The sequence below is a fragment of the Rhinopithecus bieti genome, unplaced genomic scaffold, assembly GCF_001698545.2.
Source record: "Rhinopithecus bieti isolate Rb0 unplaced genomic scaffold, ASM169854v2 scaffold_51152, whole genome shotgun sequence".
Classification (NCBI taxonomy): domain Eukaryota; kingdom Metazoa; phylum Chordata; class Mammalia; order Primates; family Cercopithecidae; genus Rhinopithecus; species Rhinopithecus bieti.
In genome coordinates this window covers 590546-603086 of record NW_016820554.1, presented here as the reverse complement: position 1 = coordinate 603086, position 12541 = coordinate 590546, and the positions used below count along the sequence as shown (strand labels likewise).

Here is a 12541-nt window from a genome sequence, read left to right as displayed (position 1 = left end):
CTTTACTGTAATCTCTGAACATAAATTGTAAAGATTTCATGGACACTTACCACTTCCCCAATGAATATCCTTGTGATTTCCTATGCGTGTCTTTACTTTAATCTCCTAATCCCGTCATCTTCTTTGTAAACTGAGGAGAATGAATGTCGCCTCAGGACCCTGTGATTGTATCAACTGCACAAATTGTTTGTAGAGCATGTGTGTTTGAACAATATGAAATCTGGGCATTTTAAAAAAAAGAACAGGATAACATCGATGTTCAGGGAACAATAGAGGTAACTCTGAACTTGCCACCGGTGAGCCGGATGGAACAGAGCTATATTTTTCCTCTTTCATAAGCAAATAGGAGAAATATCGCTGAATTCTTTTTCTCAGCAAGGAACATCCCTGAGAAAGAGAATGCACCCTGAAGGTAGGCTTATAGATGGCCCCTTTTTAAGGTGTCCCCGTCTTTTATGGTAGAAGTCGAAGGGATGAAATAAGCCCCGGTCTCCTATTAATAAGTCTCCCAGGCTTATTAAGTGGAGGAAAATTCCCACCTAATAAATTGTGGTCAGACAGGTTATCTGCTCTCAAACCCTGTTTCCTGTTAAGATGTTATCAATGACAATGTGTGTCCAAAACTTCATTAGCAATTTTAATTTCACCTCATCTGGTGGTCCTGTGATCTCACCCTGCCTCCATTTGCTTTGTGATATTTTATTACCTTGTGTAAGTATGTGATCTCTGTGATCCACACTCTATTCGTACACTCCCTCCCCTTTTGAAAATCACTAATAAAAACTTGCTGGTTTTACCGCTGGGGGAACATCACGGATCCTGCCGACATGTGATGTCTCCCTCGGACACCCAGCTTTAAATTTCTCTCTCTTGCGCTCTTTCCCTTTACTTCTCAACCCAGCCAAGACACTTAGGAAATAGAAAAGAACCCACGTTAAATATCAGGAGCGGGTTCTCCCGATAGTGATTCAAACACAGATGAGACCTACTAGAGATTCAGCCCTATCTTAATTATATTTAAAAAGTAAAAGTACAACCATTCTGAAGATTTCACTGTCAAAAACATTATAAGATGTGGAGAAACATTAGTACCTTGGGATCTGTATGGATTTACACTATGTGGCTCATCTACAAACCATTGACAGTTATTGTGGTATCAGCAAATAATCAGTTTATCAATTTATACTCCATAATATTTTTCTCTCAGAGGTAAGTTCCTGTATCAATATCAAAAGAAGAGTCCCACTTAAAGTAACTCTCTCTATCTGTGCCAAAATAAAAATTGAGATGAAAATCTCAGAAGTGAAGCTTATAAGAAAGAAATCTGACACACACACACACACACACACACACACACACACACACACACAAAAGTTCTAGTAAATGAGTCAGAATTTTATTTGCTGGGGTAATCTCTGAGTCCATTGGAGAAGGTAAGGAAGTAATTGTTTGCCAGTGATTGATACCCATCACAAAGAAGACAACTAAAGTGTTGAACAAAGAAGAAGCTTCTAAAATCATTTTCAGCTCAAGGTAATTGCCAAATATTTTACTGTAATTGAAGTTACTATATTGCAACTGAAGACAAGCCTAGAATCAAAAAACTGGGTAAAAAATGATGTGACACTGATCCCCAAGCATATATTTGGGCAAGTTAACAAGTATTTAAGGAAGTAGAAATTGAATTCTGAAAATTCCTTGTTTAAATTAATCTAATCATGTTTATTTCCTAATTGCAAAACTTTATGGAATATGTGGCCTGCACACATTGTAGGTTTCCAAAAGGGCTGGAGTATTCAGGAATCTCCAAGTTTGTTTAATCACCACTCCCTTTTAAAAAAGGAATGTATTAATTTGAGATAAAATATATTATCAAATAAATTTATTATTTTAGATAGTTGTCAGTAAAATTAATTCTTTTNAATCTAATCATGTTTATTTCCTAATTGCAAAACTTTATGGAATATGTGGCCTGCACACATTGTAGGTTTCCAAAAAGGGCTGGAGTATTCAGGAATCTCCAAGTTTGTTTAATCACCACTCCCTTTTAAAAAAGGAATGTATTAATTTGAGATAAAATATATTATCAAATAAATTTATTATTTTAGATAGTTGTCAGTAAAATTAATTCTTTTTAAATTAATTCATATATAGATACAGAATATTTTTAGTCCCTTTTAAGTATATTTTTTGTTAACTAACCGTGGCAGTCATTATCTCAATACTTCAGTTGTTTTCTAGTAGCTTTCATGCTAGATATCAATCTCGAGCAAATAATTATTTATTACCTTCTCAGACAGACTCAGAGTTTACACTTTCTCATTGTTGTAGAAATTGAATTTGATATGGTCCAAAAAACAACCTGCCAGATCGCTATAAAAATAATGAGATGAGCATTTTGAACTATTACATAGATGCACAAATATATATATATATATATATATCTCCACAGAAACTCCCCCCACCACCCACAAAACAAAACAAAAAAAAACCCAAAAAAACAAAAAACAAAAAAACAACAAAAAAAACAAAGCCCTTTGACTCTGTTAGTATTGTCAAAATCAGCTATTTAAAAAAAGTGCCTCTATTGGGTTGGGTCTGGACATCTTTCCTGTGTACATTGTGGGCTGCAGAGAGAGTTCACTGGACAGAATGTTGAGGTACTGAGGTCTATGTCCTAATCTTTCATCCATGAGAAAAAGATGAAGAAAAGCAAGCACAGAGCTATAATTCTACAGACTTTAATTTTATTTTATCATTATAGTGGTACTCTGCCTAAAATGCCCAAATTAGTGACTGGTATGTCTAACAAATAGTATAATTAAAGAGTACCAATAATTTTTATGCATACATATAATACATATAAATTAGTTTAAAAAGAAAACTAGTTTCAACTGACAACTCTCTAAGATATAATAAAGTGAAAGATAATTAAGAGATTCCTGAGTAGGTTAGAGTAGAAATATTACGGCAAAAATAAAATCAAGGCTGTTTTAGAGCCATGGTGGCTGAAATGTAACCTATACCAAGAATTAGATGAAAATTGGTAGGATAAGTGATAGGACAACTTTTACCTACTTTGAAACTTATTTAGAAGTTATCCCAATCAAGAACAGTGGGGCACATGCACTATTTTTTTTCTTCTTCTTCTGTTGTCCTCAGAAAGCTAATCTTGGTTCCCTTGAATCAGAATTCAGACAACTAAGACATTCTTTTTTAAGTAACACTTTGTTTGGATTTAGACCATTACCTTTACGTCCAGTGTTATTTTGAGTATGAAACACATGAAAGACATTTTGCAGAAAATTTATTAGTGTATTAGAAAATACCTACACACAAGAAAAGGGATTTTCTGTTTCTGAAATGGAAAATACTTATCTAAGCACACTTCATGCACTGGGCACTTCATATTTGAATTTCTCCATAACAACATTTAATACATAAAGGTAAGGGTTCGTAAATTTACTGCTTCATTATTATCGAGGTATGTGCTTGTGAGTCATCCTGGAGTGCCTGAAACTCAAAAAATAATAAAATAATAAAAGATTATTTTATAACATGTAAATGTAAGAAAAAATAATATCCTAATTTTCCCTACAGTTTCATACAAAATTGCTTTCAGAAAAAGTCCCTCACATTGATATATAAATGCAAGTTTTAACTAAATCATAGATTCTATAATATTAAAGAATTTGGGTCAGCCGTGGTGGCTCATGCCTATAGTCCCAGCTACTCAGGAGACTGAGGTGGGAGGATCGCTTGAGCTCATGATGTCAAGGCCACATTGAGCTATGGTCACACCAGTATGAACAACAGTGTAAGACTCTGTCTCAATAAAATAAATAAGTAATGAAATAATTTGGAAGTCATTTTGTAAGGTACTTTTATTTGTTGGGATGCAAGTTTGGCTCTAGTAATATAACTCAAATAACAGTAACTTAGACAAGATGGAATTTTTTTCCTCTCAAATAACAGTACAACATAAACAATCCATGACTTGTATGGTGGCCTCAAAGATGCTGGAATCTATAATTCTTCACAAATTTCTTCATGTTATGATTTTTAGTACTAGTCATCACATTTTCATCTTAGCTAGGGGAAAGAGAGAAGGAAAATGACACACATTCTTCTTCCCTTAAGAACCAATTTAGAAGTTTCATGCATTCCTCCCATTTCTATACATATATTCACCTTAAGTGCAAGGAAGGTCTACGGGTGTGATGCAGCACACACTCAGATGAAATTCAGGGTTGTACTAGTAAAGGAAGAGAAGATGTAAAGGAAGAAGTGTTTGTCTTCTGTCTATTAGCTACTTACGTGGAGAAGAAATTGATTTCAGGCATTCTCTATCCTAAAGAGTGATCCACATAACCCTGGGCGTACGTGGGAGGAAGGTGGGAAAAGAGTGCAAGATCCTATCAGAAGATGCACAAAGTCAAAACTATTTTCATGGAAATAAATAAGACATTTTTCTGTTGCATTGTTTTGACACTTGCACTGACAGTTCTAAGGCAATGGAGAGTAAACTACTGCTGAAGGCTTAGTACAAACCAAGTAATGGCACCAAACTGCTCTCCTGGTGGGCATATATTCTTTACTGATACATACTTATAAAACAGAAAGAAATGTTTTCAAGAATGTTCATGTTGAAGTAAAAGAAAGTTTACTGCATCTTAATCTTCAGTATAAATCTGCATGTCAAAACAAGACACATGAATAAAGGACTTATGCTGCAGACAGCACTATAGTAGTTGATTTGAGGAAAATAACTTTTGCAATTATTTCAGTTGCAAGCTGATGTAGCCACTTTTTTCATGGCAAATCATTTTTACTTGATATAGTTTGACAGAAAAATGATGGTTATTCAGACTTGGACACTTGGTGGATCTGTTATCAAAACTTAAAAAGATGAAGCTGTCGCTTCAGGACAAACAACGGATTTATTTAATGGCAATGATAACAATAAAGCATTCAAGTGAACAATACAGACTTGGAAAACTTGTATATGCCACTAGAAGACTGACAGCTTCCTAAAATGCAAAGGCTTTTCTCATGAGTCCAGTGATGATATGGAAAATAAGTTCTTTTGTTATTACCTACTGATATATGTCAGCATTTAGAAGATTTTCATATCTAAGTTGAAAGAGCATATATAGGAGTGCATGACATAGCTCTCATATAATGAATAGGTAGACTTCAACTCATTCTTCCCTGTGGCCTTACAATATTCCATTACATCTCACTTTATCTCATTAACAAAAAATGAATAGCTTCATAATAATAATATATTCAATTGTTTTAATGGCTTGCTGCAGTCTGTGTGTCCTGATTCAGAAGATCTGAGTGTGTACTTCTATTCACAACTGTGTTCAGTGACTTCACATTGGTAGATTGACATTGCATGTGGTAGTGAACAAAAATTGTTAAATATTGTTCATCAAAGCTTTCTTTTTTCCTAAAGATTTGGTTGCTAAACCTTTACCAACACTTCATTAAATGTAATATTTCTATGGATCCTTGCTGCTCTGTGAATGGCAGCACAACATAGTATAGCTGAGTTACATTTTAGGAATTATACTATGATAATTTTCAATAATTGCTGACACAATTTGACTCTGTGCCCCTACCCAAATCTCACCTCTAATTACAATCCCCACACTAGGGAGGAGCCTAGTAGGAGGTAAATGATTCATGGGGGCAGGTTCCCCTGTGCTGTTCTCCTGAGTGAGTAAGTTCTCACAAGATCTGATGGTTTAAAAGTATAGCACATCCCCCCTAGTTTTCTTTCTCTCTGTCTCCCCTGTTGCCATATAAGATGTGCCTTGTTTCCCCTTTGCCTTATTTCATGATTGTAAGTTTCCTGCAGTCTCCCCAGCCATGAAGAACTGTGAGTCAATTAAGCCTCTTTCTTTAGAAATTTACCGAGTCTCAGGTTGTTCTTTATAGCAGTATGGAAGCAGACAATACAATTGCTGTAATCACTATCTTGTGATGAAATTAGTAAGTCATTGTTACATATCTGCAGCTTTAGAATAGCAGCAAAAGTTGACTGCCTCAAGAAAACCAAATTGTCACAGGTTTTAGAGTTTACTCAAGACAAAGGATTTTTATGTCACATGAATTCCTCAGAGGAAAAATGGTGAGATTAATCTGAATGTCAAGATTTATTGAAAAGGAAGAACTATACATTACACAGAGTAACTTTAATCTACCTGTCATTATATAGGAAATGTGAAAATTTCTTATTGGTGGAGATGTAGTTTGAAAGTCTTGTTTGTTTTTGCTTATTTTTCAAGATTTTAGAATATCATAAATTGAACTACTGTTCTTAGGGTGACAAAAGTTCAAGGGAATGACTGAGAACAATTCCATAAAGGCAAGAAAAAGTATAATTTGTAATGAAAGTGAATTACTGGTATGGCTTATCTACCTCCTCTTCAAAAATTTCTGAAAACATAACTTACAAATACCCAATGTCCATTTTACACTCTGCCATATTCTACCCTCCTAGAATCCCGTACATATTTTATTTTGTTTTCCTGATGTCATTTCATATTATTCTTTTAAAATGGAAAAAAAAAAGAGAAATAGAAACAAAATGCTACACTGGCAGTAAAAGAAAAATGGGGATGGAAAATATCAAACTTCAGTAAGCAAATTTATCTAGCAATTAGTCTGCATTGTTTTTTTGTGTGTGGTGACTAATAGTCAACTTAGGAATTATGCTAAATTAAAAAAAGAAAGTCAAGAAAACTCTGTGGCAATATTTGATTTATTTAATTTAGAAGTTTTGGAAAACAAAGATTTATCTACACTATATTGAATTCTAATCCAAATAATACACCTCTATTTTATTCTACTTATTTATGTTGGACACTCCCAATTTGAACTGGGATGTCAGCTTCCCACAGTTTCATTACAGATCTTGAACTTTTGTAGCATTTTTGTATGTCAACTTATAATTTATTTATTTTTACTAGAAATTAACTTTGTTTGCATGATACGTTTTACTCCACTATCTGCTCAATTGCAGTTTCTGTTTCTTCACTCACCTCACATATATCTGCACTTTCTGATAATACAGTCTTCCCTTGGTATCCCAGGATAATTGATTCCAGGAATTCTGCTATATATATATATATATACAAACTCAAGTCCCACAGTAAGCCTTGCAGAATCTGAGGATACAAAGTCAGCCCTCTTTATCATGAGTTTCACATTCCATAAATACTACATTTTTCATCCACCAGGTTGAGGATGAGGATTTTGGTGATGGAAAAGGTTGTGTGAAAACCTTTTTGATTGGGATATATCTGCATATAACTGGACCCAGGCAGTTCAAACCCCTGTTGTTCAAATGTCAGCTGGATTCAGATTTCATGGATTCCTATAAATCAATGATTTCCATTCCTTAAGACTGGATTCCCTGAGATTGTCCAAATCTTCCCTGAGTTTCAGACATACATATCCAGCTCGAGACATACTAGTTAAAAACCCTAAAGTCAATGTCTTTATTAACCACACTCATCGATTTGCTTCCTAACTCACCTCATCTTCTTGCACTTTCTATTTTGGGTAAAATAACCTATTTCATGGTTTTCAAATTGCTTTTAACCTACATATATAAGGCATAAGGCTCATTGTAATCAAATAACGAGATCTTCACCCAGCCACATTTCCCTGTCATGGAATGTTCCCTGGGAGTACACCAAAAGACATACTAAATATCTTATTTGTGGAGGAAATAAGAAAACATATGAGATGCATAAAATAATAAATTATAGCAGTGCTTAGAGGAAGCTTTATTGATGTGAATGCTTGTATTTAAAAAGATGAAAGCAATAACAGGGAATCCACCTATGTTTCCAACAACGGTGGACTGGATAAAAAAACATGTGGTACATACATACCATAGAATACTACATAGCCATAAAAAATAAAATGTCCTTTGCAGTAACATGAATGCAGCTTGAGGCCATTATTCTAAGTGAGTTAACACAAGAGAAGAAAGCTAATTAATGTGTGTACTTATTCACAGTGGGAACTGATATGGTATGGCTGTGTTCCCACCCATATCTCATCTTGAATTACCACATGTTATGGAAGGGACCCTGTGGGAGGTAACTGAATCATGGGACATGTCTTCCCCATTCTGTTCTTGTGATAGTGAATAAGTCTTACGAGATTTGATAGTTTTAAAAATGGGAATTTCCCTGCACAAGTTCTTTCTCTTTGCCTGCTGCCACTCATGTAAGATGTGACTTGCTCCTCCTTGTCATCTGCCATGATTGTAAGGCCTCCACCAGCCATGTGGAACTGTAATTCCATTAAACCTCTTTTTCTTCCCAGTCTCAGATATGTCTTTATCCTCAGCATAAAAATGGATTAAATACAGGAACTAAACATTAGGTACTTATGGACATAAACATACTAAAGTAGACACTAGAGACTATTAGAGTGGAGAGAAAGTGAGGGGGCCAATTATTGAAAACCACTGAGTACTATGCTCATTACGTGGGTGACAGGATCAATCATACCTCAAACCTCAGTATCATGCAATATACCTATAAAACAATCATGTACATTTACCACCTGAATCTAAAATAAAAGTTGAAAAATTAAAAAGAATTTTTTATTCCCAAAAGGTGAAAATTCTCAAATTAATAACTTTTTTATTCCAAGAAACCAGAAAAATAAAATGACATTAAACACACATCAAAGAGAGAAAAAATAATAGAATTGGTATGAAAATGAAATAAAACAAAAAAAGGACTATCAAGAAAATAAAAGTTAGTGAAAATAAAATGAAGTTGAAAACTTTTAGCTAAACTGACAACAAAGAGGGGAGAGAGAGAGATTGAAAGAGAGAGAGAGAGAGAGAGAGAGAGAGAGAGAGAGAGAGAGAGAGAGAGAGAATAGAAGAGAAAACTGCCTAGGAAACTGAAAAGACAGCTTAAAGAACAGAAGTAATTATTTGTATATCATACAACTGATAAGGAACTTGCAATCAGAACATATGAAGTCCTCTTTTTTTTTTTTCCTTCCTTTTTTTTGAGACAGAGTCTCCCTCTGTCACCCAGGTTGGAGTGCACTGGTGCGATTTTGGCTCACTGCAAGCTCCGCCTCCCAGGTTCACGCCATTCTTCTGCCTCAGCCTCCTGAGTAGCTGGGGCTACAGGCGCCCGCCACCACGCCTGGCTAATTTTTTGTATTTTTAGTAGAGACGAGATTTCACTGTGTTAGCCAGGATGGTCTCGATTTCCTGACCTCGTGATCTGCACGCCTCGGCCTCCCAAAGTGCTGGGATTATGGGCGTGAGCCACCGCGCCGGGCCATGAAGTCCTCTTACAACTCAATGCTCACTTTCAAAAAAAATAATGAAATCTGTGAAGGATTTGAATAGACATTTTTTCCATAAAAGATATACAATGAACATGAAAAGATGTTCAAAGCACATGAAAAGATGTTGAACATTGTCAGTCATCAGGGAAATTTAAATCAAAACCAAAATATACTATTTCATACTCACTTCGATGGCTATAACTAAAATGACACAAAATCACAAATGCTGAAGATAATGTGGAGAGACTGGAGCTGTTATTTATGACTGGTGAAAATATAAAATTGTGCAGCCACTGTGAAAAACTGTCTGGCAGCTTCTCAAAATGTTAAATATAGTTATCTCATGACTCAGCATTTCTCCACTTTGGTATATGCCCCAGAAAATTGAAACATATGTCCACATGAAAAAGTGCACATGAATGTTCATAGAAGCATTATTCATAATAGCTTAGAAGTACAACAACCCAAATTTTCATCACGTGATGAACAAGAAACCAATATGTGGTATACCCATACTACTGATGCTACAACATGGAAGAACCTGAAAGCAGTTTGTTAAGTGAAAGAAGCTAGTCACAAAAGGCCATATATTGTGTGATCTCATTTACAGATAATGTCCAAAATAGACAAATCTACAGAGACAAATAGTAGATTAGACAAATTTATAGAGATAAACAGCCTTGGACTGGGTGAGGGTTTATGAGGAGTAACTGTTAACTGGTAATACATTCCTTTTTGAGGCAATGAAAAGGACCTCACCTTAGATTGTTACGATGTTTGGACAGTTTTTTTTTTTTTTTTTTTTGTATACTAGACACCAATAAATTCTAAACAAACAAACAAGCAAACACAAATCCAATGTGTTATTTTTAAATGAATGTTTAAAATTATGTACTAACCTTCAGGGTTTTTTTTTTTTTTTCCAGCAAAAGAAATCTATAATTACAGATTTCTCATCTTAATGATTTAAGCACCTAGTCAAAATTCAAGCATTTTATGTAAGAGACACTGGTACAAATGTATATTTCTTGTGATACTGTCCTATATTTTCCCGTAGCTTTTCATTTTCAAACTGACCTCAAATAGATAAATACAACTTTTTATTACACTCACTGGTCAGTACATCCTAAAGTAGGAAATTCAAACACTGCTTCCCCAAGTCAGTTCAGACACAAACAATTTAATTGTCTGTCATCATTCCTATTAAATTTTAGAAGCTTTCATAGTAATTTTCAGAAGTTTTTGTAGAATTAGGTTTATAGTTTTCTATACACTGGTTATAGAAAATATATCTTGAATTATTTTATTTGAAAATTATATATTGAGGAATTTCAATTTATCATCCTGTTTATTTACTAGGCTCACAATGTAACCATAGGCCTTTGTGTTTTTCTGCTCACTGTAATGCAGTTATTAGTTGGCTACAACACACAACAAATTAGAATGATTTCTTCATTTGGATAAGAAAAGAAAAAAAAAGTGCTAATATATATTTTTCTCATTGTATGGTTACTTTGAAAAATAACTATAATTTATTATTTGAGACAATATATTGTTTTCAAATTATCTCTAATAATGTATATTAAATCATGATTTGTATATTAACACACCTGCATTCAGAAAAATAAATAGAACTCACTTTCTCAACAGTAAACTTAATTGCTTACATTGCCACAAATGTCTTACCTTTGTCTTGGCAGGCTGATGAGGGGTTGTTTATGACACCTCTTGCTAAGGCTGAAAAGCTTGTGTACAATTTTCTGTGCCTTTAGGAAAAGTTGTTTCATGCTGATCTCCAGTTGTTCATAACGGCGCTGAAAATTAGAATCCATTGTCCACAAATGCATTATAGTAGATGTGTTGAGGAAATAATTCATAGGTAGCCTTTTCATAAATAACTTGAATTCATCTGAAAAATGTCAAAATTCAACACTTTAATTATGAAACAATTATTTTCTGTTTTTTGCAAACACATATAATACGTCAATATTAAGAACAAATACATATACACATATATGTCAAATTAAGAACAAATAAATACAGTGCATCATTTGTGAGTAGCTAATTAATAGAAGATGGGTTTTTAGATGCTTTAGAATTATCTTCTTTGTTGTTCCCTTTAAAATAGAACTTTCATGAAAGAAGAAAACTAAAATAATTTGTGCTAAAGCAAACAGTTGTGACAGAAAGTTTAAGTTCAACTTAATTTTTCTGTGTGCTTCTTTTAATGGTTTTTCAGTGAACTTTCCTCAATACATAGTCATCATTAATCTGACTTTCATTTTTGGCATTGGTATTAATAATCCTTTGTGTATTTAAAAACCTTTTCAGAAATTTTTATTAACCCAGAAAATATATAAAATTGCTACTAAATAATTTTGCTAGTTTTTAAAGAAAAGCAAAAACCTTTTTAAATGTAAAATTTTGATTTTAAATATAAAATTATAATATTCAACTATGCACCCTAATTATAACTGATCTTATTTTTAACCCTCTTTGTAAGTGACTATATTCTAATTTGTTCTAACCATTTAAAACATGAGTACATGCTAAAAAATATCAAAAATAATTTAAAGCTGAAATATTGTTTTCTGTTTTTGAGTCAATAATTGTGCTGTCTTTTTCAAATGTGTGGTTTAACCAACATTAGGAATAAAAGTTGATGCTACACTAAAATAAATAATAATCAAGAATATCTAACAAATATTTGGACACAAAAGATAGTTGAAATAATTGTCCAAAGATGGAAACAACCAGACTGTTAATCAACAAATATTAGCATGTACAAAATGTGTTATACACATACAATAGAATATTATTCAGCCATAAAAATGAATAAAGTTCTGACACACGCTACAGCATGATGGACCTTTAAGATATTACACTCAGCCAAATAAGCCAGACACAAAAGGAAAAATATATTGTATGATTTCCCTTTTATGAAATATAAATGCTGGGAAATGCAACTTTTTAACGATTCACAGTGAATTATATTCATGAACATTGGGTTTACTTTTCCTAGATCAAATAAGTACAGAGTTCTGGCATCTTTCGGGCATTGAAGGAATAGACTTTTATCTGAAAAAAGAAGGAAAACTAAAGCAAAGTAACAGTACTTTTTATAGAAAAAAAAAAAAAGAGAGAGAACATTGGATGTATCTGTCCAATATGCTTCAAACCATTTTTTAAGTAAGCAGAG

At 33.6% G+C, this 12541-nt stretch overlaps 1 protein-coding gene across 2 annotated transcripts in view; it reads right to left on the bottom strand.

Annotated features, from left to right (window-relative positions):
• Positions 1-12541, bottom strand: part of BRINP3 (BMP/retinoic acid inducible neural specific 3) — a 406727-nt gene that overhangs the window by 56196 nt on the left and 337990 nt on the right. For both annotated transcript variants that reach the window (XM_017859821.1, XM_017859820.1), the window contains exon 7: positions 11029-11251. In XM_017859821.1, coding sequence (XP_017715310.1) covers positions 11029-11251 — 223 coding nt within the window. The remainder of the gene's footprint in view (positions 1-11028; positions 11252-12541) is intronic.